The sequence below is a fragment of the Hyperolius riggenbachi genome, chromosome 2, assembly GCF_040937935.1.
Source record: "Hyperolius riggenbachi isolate aHypRig1 chromosome 2, aHypRig1.pri, whole genome shotgun sequence".
NCBI classification, from domain to species: Eukaryota; Metazoa; Chordata; class Amphibia; order Anura; family Hyperoliidae; genus Hyperolius; species Hyperolius riggenbachi.
The window spans coordinates 247,204,355-247,224,713 of record NC_090647.1 but is presented as its reverse complement, the minus strand read 5'-3'; the positions used below and the strand labels follow the sequence as shown (position 1 = coordinate 247,224,713).

At 44.6% G+C, this 20,359-nt stretch overlaps 1 protein-coding gene across 1 annotated transcript in view; it reads left to right on the top strand.

Annotated features, from left to right (window-relative positions):
- The window catches only part of MYH15 (myosin heavy chain 15), a 104,226-nt gene extending 84,159 nt beyond the window's left edge, over positions 1-20,067 (top strand). The window contains exons 35-41 of the mRNA XM_068268459.1: positions 849-1,052; positions 2,349-2,474; positions 8,093-8,263; positions 9,104-9,208; positions 9,293-9,388; positions 10,197-10,328; positions 19,986-20,067. Of these exons, the coding sequence (XP_068124560.1) occupies positions 849-1,052; positions 2,349-2,474; positions 8,093-8,263; positions 9,104-9,208; positions 9,293-9,388; positions 10,197-10,328; positions 19,986-20,003 (852 nt within the window). The 3' untranslated portion in view covers positions 20,004-20,067. The remainder of the gene's footprint in view (positions 1-848; positions 1,053-2,348; positions 2,475-8,092; positions 8,264-9,103; positions 9,209-9,292; positions 9,389-10,196; positions 10,329-19,985) is intronic.
- The last annotated feature ends 292 nt before the right edge of the window (positions 20,068-20,359 follow it).

Below are 20,359 nucleotides of genomic sequence, written 5' to 3'. Positions count from 1 at the left end.
CTGCAGCCTGACAGTTACTCTTTAAGCTTTAAAAGGGACAATGCGTTTCATGGGTGCTGGCCCCGCTTCTTCAGGTCTATACAGTGCCTCTATCGGGAGGTTTGTCAGCTTGAGCTCCTCTCTGCAGCATGCATGAAAAAGGTTGTCCCTTTTAGTGCTAAAATGAATAAATACATTTTTCCAATAATATTGGTTCATTCGTCAAGAGAGGTAAGATTTATACTGCCTCATATGCACAGTTGTTCATCATAAACATATATACCGGGTGCCTCCACCAGTGTTACTGTCTGTGACAATGTTCAAGCATTATTTGGCAGACATTAAAGCTTTAGCTGAGGTTTTCTTTTTACAAATACCCCTCATATAAATCACTTAAAAAATGTGTTACTAGTCATATAAGTAAAAAATTAAAAAGGCAGTGGTAAGGTTCTCACAATAAACAGCCACAGACTTCTATCTCTCCCTTCCAGATTACACTCAACCCCCAAACTGCATGTTGGGTGGAGTGGGCCAACTTCACACCCCACAGACTGTCCTTTGGCTGCCACTCATTAGGGAGGCATGAATGTGGCCGGGGATTGCACTCGGTTCTGCCCCCATGTAGAACATCATAGATCAGTCTGTGGGTTGGTGGAGGAGGAGGACAGAAAACAGTTGGTGGTATCCAGTAACAGGTTTGTAGTATAATTTTACATGCACTTTTTTACAATTACCTTTCTATGCAATACAGTTCTAAAAAGCTGTGCTAAACTATGGCTTTAAATTAAGTCACATTGTTGTGTTTTAACAATTTATATCAGGCAGTAATAAACATTTACTGAGGAAGTTTTGCTGTTTCTTTTTACTAGGATCTTCAAGTCCAGCTGGATGATTCCATTCATCTTACAGAAGACCTGAAAGAACAGTCAGCAGTCAATGAGCGGCGAAACAACCTGCTTCAGGCAGAACTTGATGAACTGAGAGGAGCGCTTGACCAGACAGAGCGTGCAAGGAAGCTGGCAGAGCAGGAGCTCCTGGAATCTACAGAAAGGGTCAACCTGCTTCATTCACAGGTCCAATTCACTATCTCATAAGTTTATTTTTAGTCCAGGCTTGCTTCAGCATTAAGGGTAAGGGTTGGGCTTAAGATTCTAGAAGAACTTTATAATATTTAATTTTTTAACAGTTTATCCATTGCCAAGTCAAGCAGCTGTTGAAATAAACTTTCCACCCTACGATATGTTCAATGCAAGAGAAAGTGGCTGGGCACAGGGCACATCCAGTATAAAACGCCAAATTTTATTTACGCAACATTAAAAATGGCAAACAATGGTACAGAACACCTAGGAGAGAAAGGGTTACTAGGGTCAACCACCCTACCATATGTAGTCACACCTTTAATTAGCTGGTATATGAAGGACATTACCTTGAAATGTAGTTTAACATCCTTGGCGGTATGATTATTTCCGGTTTTTAGTGTCTAAACGATGTGCAATTTTTTCACAAGCTTTTAGACCCTAAAAGCAGGGGGGAAAAAATCATACTGCGGTGAGATCTGCAGCAGCCCTGAACTCTTCACTCACCTCTATGGTACCCAGCACTGCAATTCTTCCTCCTATCCTCCAGGTGGCACTCTACCCCTATGGTGACATCGCCATTTGTCATCATGTGACAAATGACAATTTCACCTGTGGGATCGAGAGGCTCAGAGAACCGGAAGAGGACGAGCAACAAGCATCTAGATCTCGGGGAGGTGAGTGACAAATGCCTGCTGCACTGCAGGCTCTGCAAACACCTCTCGGCGGTCACCCCGAGCCTGGACAGATGGACCATATGAGGCAGATCTCTCTGTGTCATTCGTCTCCCCCCCCCCCCTTCCCCGTTGCCAGTGGTCTGTAAATTCTGATCTATCCACTGGTGGGACTCCATGCCTCCTCCGCCATTACCTTGGTTACTGCGAGTGCCTGTACCATGTGGTGCATGTGTGATATCACACCCGCACCTGGTGCCTTGTGATACATGCACTCGGGTAACACGCATAGGAGGCCAGGAGTTGTGCGAGTGCACAGTTGCAAACATTTACAGAGCACGGGCACTGAGGGGCATTATCTAATCGGATGGTCGAATGGGCTGCAAAATCAGTAGATTTATAGACACTTTTCATTCTTATCTTTGATTGTTCTGAAATCCTTTTAAAATACAGTAGAAATAATATTTAAAGAAAATAAAAGTCTTAAAAACCTGATAACTATTAAGTAACTCTTCATTACTAGTCAAGACCAGACAGTGGCTGCCTCGCCATACAAAATAACTCTTCTAGTGTAGTTCATAAACAGTACAATGCCAACTTCTGTTACGTGTCCCAACAGAATACAAGTCTCATCAACCAGAAGAAGAAACTGGAGAGTGATCTGTCCCACATGCAGAATGAAGTAGAAGAGGCCATCCAGGAATGCAGAAATGCAGAAGACAAAGCTAAAAAAGCAATCACTGATGTAAGGTTTTGCCTCTTCATATTCTCATCCTGTGAACACATATAGTATGTATTGTGTGCAGTACAAGCTAGCTAAACATAGCCCTGTAAACTAAAAGTAAAATAGAAACTTTTACAATTCAGGCTTAAGCCTAGGTTACCCAAACGGTATCCCAACCCAATGACGCTGCAGACTTTATATGTCCCTACACTCAGTTTAAGAAGCAGAAAGAATGTGGATGTTAAATCAGTTTGTAACTAGCAAGGGATAAGTACTTCAAGAATACATTAGTAAATCACCTACCTGTAATAAACAATCATAGTGCAAAAACCTCTGCTATGTGTCTATAATAAACCTGTACTTGCAATACCACAGGTCTGATACCACCACATGTACTAGTGAGTAGAGATGGTCATGTTTAGGAAAACTCATGAAGACGCACGTAATCAGTTTGGTCAGGTGATAGATGTGTAAGTTTCTGATTTGCTGATCATGTGCTAAAGCAGGTTGTGATCACAGCAAATCAGAGCTTTGCAAATCTATCAGATGATCAAACAAATCACATGCTTCTCCATGAATTCTCCTAGACAAGACCATCTTTACTATTGAGGAAGGAGCCAATAAGCTGGTAAATTTGCCAACTGAAATAAAAATGGTTCCCTAGCCAGCCATTAGGAAGACCTGTCATGCCTATCTCTGAATATAATTAGAGTTGAGCTGAAATTTTCGTAATTTCGCATTACTAAAATTACGCATGCGAAATTTGCGATTACGATGCGAAATTACAGTAGCGTAATTGCCATTAAAATCGTAATTGAAAATACCGTAAGCGTAATTTTCAACGCGTAATTTCGCGTTTCGTTCATGCCGTAATTTCGCATTAAACGCTACCGTAATTTCGCGTTAAACCGTAACGCTCCGTATAATATAAAAAAGCCGCTGACTTTAAGGGTTAATAGCAAAGCCCCCTTAAATGCTAAGAGCCTCAAATTTGGAGAATATATTAAGGAGATCAGGAGGAATAAGAGGAAACATTTTTTTTTCAAAAAGACCTTATAGTTTTTGAGAAAATCGATTTTTAAGTTTCAAGGGCGAAAATGTCTTTTAAATGCAGAAAATGTCAGGTTTTTTTGCACAGGTAACAATAGTGTATTATTTTCATAGATTCCCCCAAGTGGGACGAGTTTTACTTACTTCGTTCTGAGTGTGGGAAATATTAAAAAAAAACGACGTGGGGTCCCCCCTCCCAGACCTCTTTAACCCCTTGTCCCCCATGCAGGCTGGGATAGCCAGAATGCGGAGCACCGGCCGCGTGGGGCTCCGCACCCTGACTATACCAGCCCGCATGGTCCATGGTTTGGGGGGTCTCGGAAGGGAGGGGCAGCCAAGCTTTCCCCTCCCCCTCCGAGCCCTTGTCCAATCCAAGGACAAGGGGCTCTTCTCCACCTCCGATGGGCGGTGGAGGTGGAGGCCGCGATTTCCTGGGGGGGAGGTTCATGGTGGAATCTGGAAGTCCCCTTTAAAAAGGGGTCACCCAGATGCCCACCCCCCCTCCCAGGAGAAATGAGTATAGAGGTACTTGTACCCCTTACCCATTTCCTTTAAGAGTTAAAAGTAAATAAACACACAAACACTTAGAAAAAGTATTTTAATTGAACAAAAAACATAACCACGAAAAAAGTCCTTTAATATTCTTAATTAACCATTAATACTTACCTGGCCCTTTAAATAAATGATCCCTCGAAATAGCCTCGGAAATGTTCTATCAGTTACAATGTAACAAAGTTATTACAATGTAACAACTTTGTTACATTGCAACTACGCCGCACCCGACGTCACTCGCCGCCGCCGCATACGCGTCTGCGCTGCACACATTCCCGACAGAGCTCTGAGCTATATAGCTCAGAGCTCTGAGAAGCATCTTTGTATTTTGGCTCCAAGGAGCCCCATTGGTCCTTAGCAGACCAATGGGGTTCCTTCAAATCAATAGGAACCCCATTGGTCTGCTAAGGACCAATGGGGCTCCTTGGAGCCCAAATACAAAGATGCTTCTCAGAGCTCTGAGCTATATAGCTCAGAGCTCTGTCGGGTCCGTGCCTCTCCCACATGTCACCCACATGTCACCCACATGTGGGTGACATGTGGGTGACAGATGGGGGCGGGGTGGACAGCGGGAGCTGCGGGGACTTAGCGTCCTGCACGGACCCGACAGAGCTCTGAGCTATATAGCTCAGAGCTCTGAGAAGCATCTTTGTATTTGGGCTCCAAGGAGCCCCATTGGTCCTTAGCAGACCAATGGGGTTCCTTTTGATTTGAAGGAACCCCATTGGTCTGCTAAGGACCAATGGGGCTCCTTGGAGCCAAAATACAAAGATGCTTCTCAGAGCTCTGAGCTATATAGCTCAGAGCTCTGTCGGGAATGTGTGCAGCGCAGACGCGTATGCGGCGGCGGCGAGTGACGTCGGGTGCGGCGTAGTTACAATGTAACAAAGTTGTTACATTGTAATAACTTTGTTACATTGTAACTGATAGAACATTTCCGAGGCTATTTCGAGGGATCATTTATTTAAAGGGCCAGGTAAGTATTAATGGTTAATTAAGAATATTAAAGGATTTTTTTCGTGGTTATGTTTTTTGTTCAATTAAAATACTTTTTCTAAGTGTTTGTGTGTTTATTTACTTTTAACTCTTAAAGGAAATGGGTAAGGGGTACAAGTACCTCTATACTCATTTCTCCTGGGAGGGGGGGGTGGGCATCTGGGGGACCCCTTTTTAAAGGGGACTCCCAGATACCAACATGAACCTCCCCCCCAGGAAATCGCGGCCTCCACCTCCACCGCCCATCGGAGGTGGAGAAGAGCCCCTTGTCCTTGGATTGGACAAGGGCTCGGAGGGGGAGGGGAAAGCTTGGCTGCCCCTCCCCTTCCGAGACCCCCCAATCCATGGACCATGCGGGCTGGTATAGTCAGGGTGCGGAGCCCCACGCGGCCGGTGCTCCGCATTCTGGCTATCCCAGCCTCCATGGGGGACAAGGGGTTAAAGAGGTCTGGGAGGGGGGACCCCACGTGGTTTTTTTTTAAATATTTCCCACACTCAGAACGAAATAAGTAAAACTCTTCCCACTTTGGGGAATCTATGAAAATAATACACTATTGTTACCTGTGCAAAAAAAACTGACATTTTCTGCATTTAAAAGACATTTTCGCCCTTGAAACTTAAAAATCGATTTTCTCAAAAACTATAAGGTCTTTTTGAAAAAAAATTTTTTCCTCTTATTCCCACTGATCCCCTTAATATACCCTGGGAATTTGGTGTTCCTAAACTTTAAGCAGGCTTTGCTATTAACCGTTAAAGTCGGCGGGTTTTTAAATGTTTACATTTTTCCTTTGAAACTTTAACATCGATTTTCTCAAAAACTATAAGGTCTTTTTGAAAAAAAAATTTTTCCTCTTATTCCTCCTGATCTCCTTAATATATTCTCCAAATTTGAGGCTCTTAGCATATAAGGGGGCTTTGCTATTAACCCTTAAAGTCGGCGGCTACTTAACATTGATACATGCGTCAACTTTTCCGCTTTGGGAGCATGACCATACGCATTAATTTCATAATACCAATTGCAATGCGAAAATTACGCTTACGCGAAATTTCGCAAAATCCTTCTTTATTACGATTATGTACTTACGGCCATAAACGTAATTACACTACTTACGCGAAATTTCGCGAAATCGTAATTACTCCATTACGCTCATCTCTAAATATAATTGACTAAACCTGAAGTGAGAGGAATGTGGAAGTTCCCCGCTGCTGAATGACTTTTAAAAATGCTACTTGCATGGTTGTTCTGATCCTGTCTTTAATACATCAGGCTTATCAGATGGGGCTAGACACTAAAGGTGTCCATACACTGGTCGATTTGCCATTAGATTCGACCAAAAGATAGATCCCTCTCTGATCGAATCTGATCAGAGAGGGATCGTATGGCCACCTTACTGCAAACAGATTGTGAATCGATTTCAGCCTGAAACCGATCACAATCTGTGGAGCTGGCCCTTCTGCCGCCCCCCCTCCCCCCCGCATATATTACCTGTTCCGGCCGGCGCGAGTCCCCTGGTCCACCGCTGTCTTCTTCTCCGCCTGGTCCCGGCATCTTCTCCCATCACCTTCCGCATCACACGTCCAGCAAGCACGTATAACTTCCTGTCACTCCAGTGACAGCGGAAGTTCAAATAGAGCGCCCTCTATTTGTACTTCTGCTGTCACTGCAGTGACACAGGAAGTTATGCCGGATGCCGTGATGCGGAGAAGATGCCAGCCGGGAGCCGGGGCTGACATCGGTGACTCGCGCCGGCGGAGCAGGTAATGTATACCCGCTGTATTGCGTCGGTCGTCGGGCATTCGAACGCCGCTATCGACGCACTCCTGACCCGCCGGCGACCGAGAAAAATCTTCCGCACGGATGGATCGACGGGAACGATGGATTTTGGATGGAAATCCATCATTCTGTCAGCGGTGTGCGCGGCTATTTCATGGCCGTTTTGATCACTGTGATCGAAACGGCCGTATTTCGGCGGGAAAATCGTTAGGTGTATGGGCCCCTTAAGAAGAGTCAGTGTTATGGAATAGGGTAGGGGAGATTAGTATTCGTTTTTAGAATTAGAGCATTAGTGTTCGGTAATCAGAAGTAGTTAACACTGGGTTCGGGCAAATTAGGATTAGACAACTGGAAGGAGTTGTTAGGGGGTGAAGTTAGGATTATGCACCAGGAAAAGGAATGAGATGATAGTTTGTTTGGGTTTGCATAGAAATTTAAAAGGAACCCGAGGAGAGACATATATCTTTACATCACGCAATGTACCACACGTGTCATATGTAAAGGTGTAAGTCCTGGCTTCCCTTATATGAGCAACTGACAGTGTATTCGTAAAACCATTAAGTGGCCAGGTGAAAAACATTTTAAAAGAGAACTTTCATAAAAAAAAAACTAAAGAAAATTTAAAATGCTGCAAATTGTAGCTATCCAGTTAGCTAATCACTGAAATCCACCAGGTTGGCTGAAAAGTCAACACTTTACACATCTGGCACTACTTATAAAGTTATGAGTGTTTTTTTGACTGTCGTCCATCTGTGTTTGGCACAAATTAGATTAAAGTGTGATCGAAAATTTATAATAGTCATGTATACTACCTATGGATCCATCCAATGTGCACCATAAGTGTTTTTGTGCCAGAATGCAGCAGCACCAGATCTTGTGCCAAATAATCCAGATGGCTACTACGCTGTTATCCTTCTCTCTGTTGTCTACTGGTGGAGATGCCTTCTGGGAGGTGAGGTGCAGGCAAAGTGCTGCAGGAAGGTGTGTTACTGAGCTGTCAATTAAGCCTCCTCCGGTTGGGAGCAATAAGAAGGAGTGGTTCTGGATGTGGGTAGGAGGGCATGGTTATACCCTTTAGTTCACTAAGTAATCTTCTTTAGCTGGATTTCGTTATTTTGAACAGTTCTGTGACCATATTCACTGGAGTTAGTTATGCTGTTGTCCCTACTCTCTTGTCTAGCGTTCCGCTGCTCTACTGTACAATCCTATGTGTCAAGTTTACACTATGCATTGTGATCAACCAGCTATGTTTTTGTGTTTTTTATAGGCTGCCATGATGGCAGAAGAACTGAAGAAAGAGCAAGATACCAGCTCTCACTTGGAAAGGATGAAAAAGAACATGGAGCAAACCATCAAAGACCTTCAGAAGAGACTGGATGAAGCTGAGCAGATTGCACTGAAGGGAGGAAAAAAGCAGATTCAGAAGCTGGAGTCCAGGGTACATTATTCATTTTTCTAAGACTGCACTAAGACCCCAGATAGCTTTGCACAGTGGGGGCAGAGTAGTGTAAAGGTATGTGTACACTGGGTAGTTAGTCAATTCAAGACACACAGAGATAATCTTAAATAATGCCTGGTACACACCATGCAATGTCCTGTCAGATAGACGGGTTGAATCGATTGTTTCAGACAAATCCAACTACTGTTTTTTTTCTGATCAATTGTGTACAAAAGTGATCATAAAATTGATCAGAAAAACCATCGGGAATCAGATCAGACCTGTTGGAAATTCAATTGAATGCTTAAAATTTTTTTTATTGCAAAACTTATAAGTATTAAAATTATTTTGAGTATTTTCTTGCTTGCAGGTGGTTTAAAATGCATTTTACCACGAAGTATACAAATATCACATATGAGAAAACTCAGGAGAAAAAGTGAATTGCATATGGGCTGTAAAGAGTAAGCTTTCAGCCAGTAGGCTTTGTGTAGGATAGAGCATTCCTACTCTCTAATTCAATAAGACAATCATATTTGCATGAAAACATATGTATTGATCATTCTTAACTGCTCTTTTTGCATAGTTGTGATTATTTTATCAAACTGAAAGTACCCTTGAACTAAAACAATTTGAACATATATTTCCAACATTGTCTACCATTTCTCTTCTTTTCATTTACGAAAACACTTATGCAAGAGACTTGTAAACAAATAATATTGTGACCAAAAGCAGGAAATCCGAAAACAACAACATTATAAAATATTTGCTGATTAAAAAGCTAGGGAACTCCATATTGTAGTTTAAATTCACTTTTGCAATAATAAACTGGTTTGGTTACAGGTGCGTGAATTGGAAAATGAGCTGGAGGCTGAGCAGCGCCGAAATGCAGAATCTCTCAAGGGAGTGCGCAAGTTTGAACGGCGGATCAAGGAGTTAACTTATCAGGTACCATATAAGGAAGCCCCTGTGACAGATTGGACTGTCAGTGAAAAAAACAAACACATCAAACCATTTTTTATATATCCACAGGCAGATGAGGACAAGAAAAATCTGATTAGAATGCAAGATCTGATTGATAAATTACAGCTAAAAGTTAAGAGCTATAAGCATCAAGCTGAAGAAGCTGTAAGTACATTCTACACTCTACGTATCAAACATACTGGCAACATAGCAGCAGACCATTATATCACTTCTAAAGTTATAAGTCTGTTCACCTCAACAATATAGTCAACACAATTGAGCAAACCAAAATCCAATGAATATATACTAGGTTTATCAATTCCAGAAATGTGCAGATTTATGTTTTAGAGTCACACAAGGACCCTTCATCATGGCATACATTTAGGATTGGTCACCAGTCTGCAAGGCAGTACGAGCCTGCTTCAAAAATGTGATGCATCCCATCCATTCCTGCTTGTATGTCTTGATGAAGTGGATCTGTGCCACTCCAAACGTTGTGTCATGTTCCTAGATTTTTGTAAATCTATTGAAAATTTACTGCATTTTGGTGTGCAGAATTGTATTGTAGCTCTTATCATTTGGGGTGGGGCCATCCACCCTAAGGCTGGATTTGCAGTGATCCGCCCATAGAATAGTATAGGCAGTGAGTGCGTATGCAGAATTATTCTGTAATGCAACTGATGACTGTGAACCAGCCAAAACACTACCCAACAACTCTGCTCACTTACCATAGGAGGTGGAGTCATACATATTGTACCCCACAACAAGCTTCCATAAGTGCAAAGTAAATAAAACAAATGATATGGTATTAGTACTTTGTTCTGATATCTGGAGTTGTTTTTTAAGATGACACCAGTTGTAAAATGACTTTGGTATAACAATTGATTCAGATAATATATTGATGAGAATAGACATGCATGCCGCAATTGTCCTGACATACTTATCCCTAAGAAGCTTAAAACCCACTTTGCAGGAAGAACAAGCAAACCAGTATTTAGGCAAGTACAAGAAACTGCAACATGAGCTTGATGATGCCCAAGAAAGAGCCGATATTGCTGAATCGCAAGTGAACAAGTTACGCAGCAAATCAAGAGATACTGGAAAAGTAGGTGACTATAGACATGATTTTTTTTTTAACTGTGTCCAGAGTTGCAAACCAATGAGGAGCCTACATCACCCAGCAAACGTGGGCTGGATTGTGATAGTTTTATCTGCTTTTAGGTGATAAAATCTAACAGCTCCCAGTTAAATAACACCACAGCAATAATTGCTTAGAAGTTGGTGGAAAACATGGTTGTGCAGCCTCAGTCATCATCCACCTGCAGTGATAACTGTTTGTAAAGGCCTGTACCCGCCTCACATTTTTTTTTTCCGGCAAATTTACTGACAATCGGTGATTTTTTTTTTTGAGCAACGGGCGGCCATTTCTGTGTTCTCACAACATGGGCACAGGTGCATGATCACGCGAATGTCGCTTAACGATGCGCAGCAATAACGACCATCACGGCAGTTCGGATCTCTTAGATCCCTGGCGACTCCTGCGCAAAGTACCGCTATCGCTTGAAGTCTCGTTCGCACTCGTCGTGTAACGTCGCACATACACTCCGGCCGGAAGATGAGACGTTGCTGGATCCACCTTCCTGCATCGCAAGGTGAGTATGTAGCTTTAGTAATAGGTAGAGATACATATTTCCCTGCAATTGTGCAACCAGTATTTCACCTACCTTTTAGACAGAGAATTCAGGCTTATCTACCACACTCAAATAAGGGAAATTAGAGGTGCCAAATTTGGGAGATTGGTCTTTTCTATAACTTCTGATTCTTGTGGCCATGGTTAATTTGTGTGCTCTCTCTGTTCTTTGACCACCATCAGCATTTACCCAGCTCTTCCTGGTGTGGGCGTATCAGGGGCGTAGCTACAACTCACTGGGCCCCATAGCAAATTTTTTTGCCCAGGCACCCCCCCCCCCCCCCCAGGTGCTGCCCGGTGCGGGCTCCCACATAACAACCAGATAGTGTGATTGGACAGAGCGATCCCAGCCGTGGGCGCACAATCAAGGATGCCCATCGCTGGGCATCACCTGCACAGTCCACAGCAAACATCCTGACCAGGAAGTAAGTTCAGGGGGTGGATACACACTAATGGTGGGGATGGGGTTAAGGTGAGCATGGGGAGAGCTCACTGCACATGCCTGATCCCCATTATTACATATTTAAATGTGCTAAGGCATCCTTTAACCTTTTAACTTATATTAAACAGGGGTAATGAATAACCTAAGAGGGAATGACACAAAAACACATACATACTACACCCTGCTGTCTCCCTTTCCACAAAATGCACACTCATGTCGGTCAAAATGTAAACAGCCATCACCCCACACCCAGTAACTACTTCTTCATTTGGACTACCTATTAGAGATGGGAAGTTCGGATCTTTTCAATGATCCGGATGATTCGAATCGGATCATTGAAAAGATCCGGATCTTTGATCCGAATCTCGGATCATTTTACTACCGAAGCATTCGGGGGTGAAATGAATAGCTGGACAGGTCTTTCCCTGCTGTGGACAGGAGAAGGGGAGGGGGGGGGGGGGGGGGTGGACACACAGGGAAGGGGAAAAGACGGACAGAGGGAAGGGAGTGGACAGAGAAGGGAGGAGGGACGAGCAGAGAGCAGAAATGTTTGCACACAATACCCACATGCTGCAATCATTATGCTTTACATGTATTTCACCTATATGCTCATCTGTGTACTTTGAATGCAAACGTCGCACAGTGAAAGAAAGCATTCCCAGAAGATAAGTGCAGCTGTTTAGAGCGAGTGCAGGAGGATCATATTGCGCTGCAATCACAGTGCCTGCAAAGTTACTGAGCTGTGCTGAGCTGAGCCAAAAGCTTCCAATGTGTTCACTGTGCACAACTACGGACCAGACAGCCTATAATGAGCAGCACGTTATAGCCAGTATGTGTGCTCTAAACATATCTGGCAGTGGCACCCATGTCTCCTCTCTCTCATCTACCTGTCTCCCTGCAAGGCTGGCTCCCATCCAACAGAGCGATCCATCTCAGCTCTGCTTCCAGGACCCCGCTGCCCGCTGAGAGGGGGCGTGTCGCTCCTGGCCCCGCCCCTTTTGCGATCCGAATCACTCATTTTGATGATTCGGATGATTCGACTCACAAAATAGATTCGGATCAAAGATCCGAATCGTTCATGATCCGGACAACACTACTACCTATCAGAGCAGGCTACCAGTGTGAATAGCGGATGTGCTGACTGGGGACACATTCAACTGAAGGGTGACTGGGTATTAAAGGTCAAAGGATGACAGAAGAATGTTCAATACCCTCCCCCTTCCTTCCCCAGAATCTGTGAGCTAATTACCTACTCATTGGAGGGCAGTCAGTGCTCTTATCAGTAGGACGATCTCCCCACAGCAATAGAGCAAAGGAGTGTGAATCTTCTGACCCGCAGCTGTACACTGTGTGAGCTGAGCCCGCTCAGACCAGCCTGTATCAGCGGTGTGAAGTTCACAGACCACACTACCGATATACACAGCAGGCTCAGCTCACAATGTACAGCTGTGGTTTATAAGATTCACGCTCCTTTGCCTTTTAGCATTAGCACTGCTGTGGGGAGATCTACTGATAAGAACACTGACTAACCAGGTGACCACCATAAAGAATAGAGGGTTCCTTCACTGCAAGCTTTGGGGGAAAAAAATCAGCTGAACTTACTGTAGCAGCAGGCATTGGAGATGGAGAGTCAACACCAGGAGGAAGTTTTGAAAACTTGCCGGCAAGGAACCCCACAGAGCCACCCGTTCCTCCTCCCTGGCTGGAACTACAGATTAATTATGGGGCTGGCCAGGGAGGTATTGATATGCAGCAGACTGGTGAGAAAATAGTCCCCTCTCACCTGCCTGCTGCTGCTTCAAAATTTTAGCGAGGGACATCGGGGAAGGGTGGTTAGGGGAAGGTGGTTGATGCTTTCTTCATGAAGTTTTTATAATTAAAAAAAAAAGTTGCCTGCTGTCGGGATGGGGCCCCCAGTGGTGTCCGGGCCCCATAGCAGCTGCTATGCCTGCTATACCTATTCCTACGCCAGTGGGGCGTATGATGTGCATGGAAAGTATAAAGTAGCGCACTTATTAAGGTTAGTTCTGATGCACTATCTGCCCCAGGAGAGGAGTGTGTAATCTTTTGATATGTAGATGCAAATAATCCATGGCAGTTTTCAATCAAATAAGTTCTCCAGTGTACTCCAGCCTTGGAAGCCTGAATGATGGACTTTGTTGCTTAAACACATGAACTAACTATGCTTTGGCACAATGATTGTGCAGAAGTCTATGTGACAGTAATAATAAAATCTCAGAGGACTGGTGTTTGCATTAAAATGACCTGCAGACTTGAGAGATTTCCTTTCTTTAAAGAGAACCAGAGACCAAGAAGAAATAGTTTTATACATACCTGGGGCTTCCTCCAGCTCCATAAGCCTGGATCGCTCCCACGCCGGCCGTCCTCCGCTGCCTCTGTCCGCCGGTACCGGTGACATGATACTGATGATGAAAACTGGGATGTATACAATAACCTACGGGAAGCAGAATTACATGCGTAAAGTCTTAAGGTGGCCATACACTGGCCCGATTCGCGGCCGTTTCGACAGCAGATTCGATCCTGGGATCGAATCTGCTGCCAATCGTTCGAGGTAAACGCACCCGCCGATCCGATTTCCTCCCGAAATCGGATCGGTCCGTCGATCGCGCCGTGCGGGAAATTACCCTCGATCGCCCGCGGGTAGGGAGCGCGTCGCTAGCGGCGGCCGATCCGACCAGGTATACATTACCTGATGCTGGCTCCCGGGCATCTTCTCCGCGCTGCACCGCTCTGTTCCGGCTCCATCCCGGCGCTTCCTGTGTCACTGCAGTGACCAGGAAGTTCAAATAGAGGGCGCTCTATTTGAACTCCCTGGTCACGGAGTGACACAGAAAGCGCCGGGATGGAGCCGGAACAGAGCCGTGCAGCGCGGAGAAGATGCCCGGGAGCCAGCATCAGGTAATGTATACGGGGGGGGGGGGGGGGGGGGCAGGCGGTAGGAGTAGCTCAACAGATTGTGATCGTTTTCAGGCTGAAATCGATTCACAATTCACAATCTGTTTGCAGTAAAGGCAGCCATATGATCCCTCTCTGATCAGATTCGATCAGATAAGGATCTGTCAGCTGGTAGATCTAATGGCAAATCGACCAGTGTATGGCTACCTTTATCGCACCATGAGTAGAGCACAATACATTGCATGTAATATATTGTATTCTGTGGTAAAACATTATGCATGTAATTTTGCTTAAGGCAGTTTATTGCATACACACCTTTGGTCTTATTGCCAACAGAGAATCATACAATTCCGTATCTTGTATTATGAGGGGCGAATACATCCAAAGACTGTGTATTCATAAACCAATCCACTGACATCCTTCCAATCATTAAAGCTGGTTTCTTTCCTGATCAGTAATTAAGTGGAGCTAATGAAGTCATAATAGCTAAAGCACTTTACACGCCTAAATGATGGCTTTTCTGACTGATCCTTTTTCTGTTCCTGCAGGTGCTTGTATATATTAATTGGTCAGCTGCACATGTCTACAGTGCAATAAGTGAGCGACTGATCAATATTTACAAGCATGTCTGGAAATGGTCTAGGAATAACTACTGGATTATGTGTAAAATCCCCAATTAACAGCTGCAGTTGAGTAATAAAGCAGCAGTTTAATGTGAAAAGGTTACAATTAGGCATCAGGAAATGGTTAACGTTAGAGGTTTAGGAAAATATTATATTTGGGGGAGGGGGGCGAGACTGTAGTGTTGGGCGAACAGTGTTCGCCAGTGTTCGGGTTCTGCAGAACATCACCCTATTCGGGTGACGTTCGAGTTCGGCCGAACACCTGATGGTGTTCGGCCAAACTGTTCGGCCATATGGCCGAACTAAGAGCGCATGGCCGATCGTTACCCGAACGTTCGGCTAGCGCTGTGATTGGCCGAACGGGTCACGTGTAGTGTTGGGCGAACATCTAGATGTTCGGGTTCGGGCCGAACATGGCCGCGATGTTCGGGTGTTCGAGCCGAACTCCGAACATAATGGAAGTCAATGGGGACCCGAACTTTCGTGCTTTGTAAAGCCTCCTTATATGCTACATACCCCAAATTTACAGGGTATGTGCACCTTGGGAGTGGGTACAAGAGGAAAAAAAAATTAGCAAAAAGAGCTTATAGTTTTTGAGAAAATCGATTTTAAAGTTTCAAAGGGAAAACTGTCTTTTAAATGCAGGAAATGTCTGTTTTCTTTGCACAGGTAACATGCTTTTTGTCGGCATGCAGTCATAAATGTAATACATATAAGAGGTTCCAGGAAAAGGGACCGGTAACGCTAACCCAGCAGCAGCACACGTGATGGAACAGGAGGAGGGTGGCGCAGGAGGAGAAGGCCACGCTTTGAGACACAACAACCCAGGCCTTGCATGAGGACAAGAAGCGTGCGGATAGCAATTTGCATTTTGTCGCCATGCAGTCATAAATGTAATACAGATGAGAGGTTCAATAAACAGGGACCGGAAACGCTAACCCATCACAGATGTTCATTGTTCATGTTACTTGGTTGGGGTCCGGGAGTGTTGCGTAGTCGTTTCCAATCCAGGATTGATTCATTTTAATTTGAGTCAGACGGTCTGCATTTTCTGTGGAGAGGCGGATACGCCGCCGATCTGTGACGATGCCTCCGGCAGCACTGAAACAGCGTTCCGACATAACGCTGGCTGCCGGGCAAGCCAGCACCTCTATTGCGTACATTGCCAGTTTGTGCCAGGTGTCTAGCTTCGATACCCAATAGTTGAAGGGTGCAGATGGATTGTTCAACACAGCTATGCCATCTGACATGTAGTCCTTGACCATCTTCTCCAGGCGATCGGTGTTGGAGGTGGATCTGCACGCTTGCTGTTCTGTGTGCTGCTGCATGGGTGTCAGAAAATGTTCCCACTCCAAGGACACTGCCGATACCATTCGCTTTTGGGCACTAGCTGCGGCTTGTGTTGTTTGCTGCCCTCCTGGTCGTCCTGGGTTTGCGGAAGTCAGTTTGTCGGCGTACAACTGGCTAGAGGAGGGGGAGGATGTCAATCTCCTCTCTAAAGTCTCCACAAGGGCCTGCTGGTATTCTTCCATTTTGACCTGTCTGGCTCTTTCTTCAAGCAGTTTTGGAACATTGTGTTTGTACCGTGGATCCAGAAGGGTATAAACCCAGTAATTGGTGTTGTCCAGAATGCGCACAATGCGTGGGTCGCGTTCAATGCAGTCCTAGGCCGAAGAGGTCATAGCCTAGGGTCACAAAAACCTGTTTATTTGGGCAATTTCAATGGTGGCGAGTCTGACGTACATAAATCGCAGCAATGGCCGTTAGCAACGTCTGAATCTCACGAAATGTCTCATGCAGGTAGAAGACATATTGTTAGACTTGGATTCCAAAGATGGGGTCCCTACATCTCTGCAAACCAGAGTTACAGGGGTCCAAAATTGGTAAAATCCCCCATAGGATTTCATTGCCTCCCTATTTCACTTTCCAAAATCTCACATCTTTTCAAAGGGCAATTGCTCAGCAGTACCAAATTTTCTAGCATTGTAGGGACCCTTAGGGGGAACATGACTGGTGAGTTTCGGGCCCCTAGGCCGAAGAGGTCATAGCCTAGGGTCACAAAAACCTATTTGGGCTATTTCAATGGTAGTGATGGTGACGTACATAAATCTCAGCCATGGCCGTTAGCAACGTCTGAATCTCACGAAATGTCTCATGCAGGTAGAAGACATATTGTTAGACTTGGATTCCAAAGATGGGGTCCCTACATCTCTGCAAACCAGAGTTACAGGGCTCCAAAATTGGTAAAATCCCCCATAGGCTTTCATTGGGCCTCCTATTTACCGTTCCAAAATCTCACACCATTTCAAAGGGCAATGGCTCAGCAGTGGCAAAACTCACCAGTCATGATCCCCCTAAGGGTCCCTACAATGCTAGAAAATTTGGTACTGCTGAGCCATTGCCTTTTGAAAAGATGTGAGATTTTGGAAAGTGAAATAGGGAGGCAATGAAAGCCTATGGGGGATTTTACCAATTTTGGACCCCTGTAACTCTGGTTTGCAGAGATGTAGGGACCCCATCTTTGGAATCCAAGTCTAACAATATGTCTTCTACCTGCATGAGACATTTCGTGAGATTCAGACGTTGCTAACGGCCATGGCTGAGATTTATGTACGTCACCATCACTACCATTGAAATAGCCCAAATAAACAGGTTTTTGTGACCCTAGGCTATGACCTCTTCGGCCTAGGGGCCCGAAACTCACCAGTCATGTTCCCCCTAAGGGTCCCTACAATGCTAGAAAATTTGGTACTGCTGAGCCATTGCCCTTTGAAAAGATGTGAGATTTTGGAAAGTGAAATAGGGAGGCAATGCAATCCTATGGGGGATTTTACCAATTTTGGACCCCTGTAACTCTGGTTTGCAGAGATGTAGGGACCCCATCTTTGGAATCCAAGTCTAACAATATGTCTTCTACCTGCATGAGACATTTCGTGAGATTCAGACGTTGCTAACGGCCATTGCTGCGATTTATGTACGTCAGACTCGCCACCATTGAAATTGCCCGAATAAACAGGTTTTTGTGACCCTAGGCTATGACCTCTTCGGCCTAGGACTGCATTGAACGCGACCCACGCATTGTGCGCATTCTGGACAACACCAATTACTGGGTTTATACCCTTCTGGATCCACGGTACAAACACAATGTTCCAAAACTGCTTGAAGAAAGAGCCAGACAGGTCAAAATGGAAGAATACCAGCAGGCCCTTGTGGAGACTTTAGAGAGGAGATTGACATCCTCCCCCTCCTCTAGCCAGTTGTACGCCGACAGACTGACTTCCGCAAACCCAGGACGACCAGGAGGGCAGCAAACAACACAAGCCGCAGCTAGTGCCCAAAAGCGAATGGTATCGGCAGTGTCCTTGGAGTGGGAACATTTTCTGACACCCATGCAGCAGCACACAGAAGAGCAAGCGTGCAGATCCACCTCCAACACCGATCGCCTGGAGAAGATGGTCAAGGACTACATGTCAGATGGCATAGCTGTGTTGAACAATCCATCTGCACCCTTCAACTATTGGGTATCGAAGCTAGACACCTGGCACAAACTGGCAATGTACGCAATAGAGGTGCTGGCTTGCCCGGCAGCCAGCGTTATGTCGGAACGCTGTTTCAGTGCTGCCGGAGGCATCGTCACAGATCGGCGGCGTATCCGCCTCTCCACAGAAAATGCAGACCGTCTGACTCAAATTAAAATGAATCAATCCTGGATTGGAAACGACTACGCAACACTCCCGGACCCCAACCAAGTAACATGAACAATGAACATCTGTGATGGGTTAGCGTTTCCGGTCCCTGTTTATTGAACCTCTCATCTGTATTACATTTATGACTGCATGGCGACAAAATGCAAATTGCTATCCGCACGCTTCTTGTCCTCATGCAAGGCCTAGGTTGTTGTGTCTCAAAGCGTGGCCTTCTCCTCCTGCGCCACCCTCCTCCTGTTCCATCACGTGTGCTGCTGCTGGGTTAGCGTTACCGGTCCCTTTTCCTGGAACCTCTTATATGTATTACATTTATGACTGCATGCCGACAAAAAGCATGTTACCTGTGCAAAGAAAACAGACATTTCCCGCATTTAAAAGACAGTTTTCCCTTTGAAACTTTAAAATCGATTTTCTCAAAAACTATAAGCTCTTTTTGCTAATTTTTTTTTCCTCTTGTACCCACTCCCAAGGTGCACATACCCTGTAAATTTGGGGTATGTAGCATATAAGGAGGCTTTACAAAGCACGAAAGTTCGGGTCCCCATTGACTTCCATTATGTTCGGAGTTCGGCTCGAACACCCGAACATCGCGGCCATGTTCGGCGAACGTTCGCGAACCCGAACATCTAGGTGTTCGCCCAACACTAGGCGAGAGTAGGTTGAGGCATCAGAATTGGGTCAGTGTTGGGGAAGGGGAGGGAGGGATAGGCTTAGGTGTCAATAAGAGGTTAAAATTAGGATGATGGCTTAGGTGTCAGGAACAGGATTCACTGATAAAGAAGCTTGGAAGGGTTTGGGAATCAGCTGAGGAGAAAAATTACTATTGAAAACCATGTCACGTAATCAAAAAAGCAAAGTATCAGTGACTAAATTTTACATACACTCTATCTGCTTCCTCCACCAAAAATACATGTAGCGGTTGGCAGCGCTGAAAGATCTGTGCACAGCAAAAGGAAATCAGTACATGGTAGGAGAGACAGGGGGCGGGGTGGAAGTTTTGGGGGAAGCAAGCATAGGTGTTTGTGAATGGAAGGATGTGCACAGGCCACCTACTGCTGGTGGATGTGAGTCATTTCATCAGCAAAACAAATCAAAAAATAAATTTTAACACAAAGTTTTAAAAATACCATGTTGTGCAGTGGTGGAAAGGATGGCGGATAGCATATTTCAAAAAGGTCCTGTTTAGGGAATTGAGTAAATGAGGGTCAAATATTTTATGCTTGAACGAACCAAACTAAATGAATTGTTTAGGACAGTTAATGAGTTAAGACAAGGTCACTCAGTACAGAACGTTGCAGTGTTTGTTGTAGCCTTAAAAAACATACATCCTTCATTGGTGAGCTAATGTTTCAAGTATTTAACATGTTGTTTGTTTACCTTCTAGGTCCGTGAAGAGGAATAAACATGCAGAAGTTGCCTTTAGTTATACTTTAGTCTGCAACAACTTTGTGCAATTTAGAAAAATAAATCTTAATTAGTTTAAGTCAACACAACTCTGTAGCTGTTTGTCATTCTTATATAGTAAACTGTGGTGTATTGTTTTCTTACAGTAAAGTAAGTAGTCTATGGTCATGGTATAAATAAGTATAAATTTGCCTTTTTAAAGCAGTAGGCATTTGTAATTATTCAGCTTTATGTGAGCAAGGAAAATCTTCCATGATGCATCACTGCTGCATATGCAAATCATCCTTTATGTGAAGATGCACTGCTGGGTTGCAGGACGAGCGATCAGAGTTTGTATTGGTGTGGTGGGTGCTG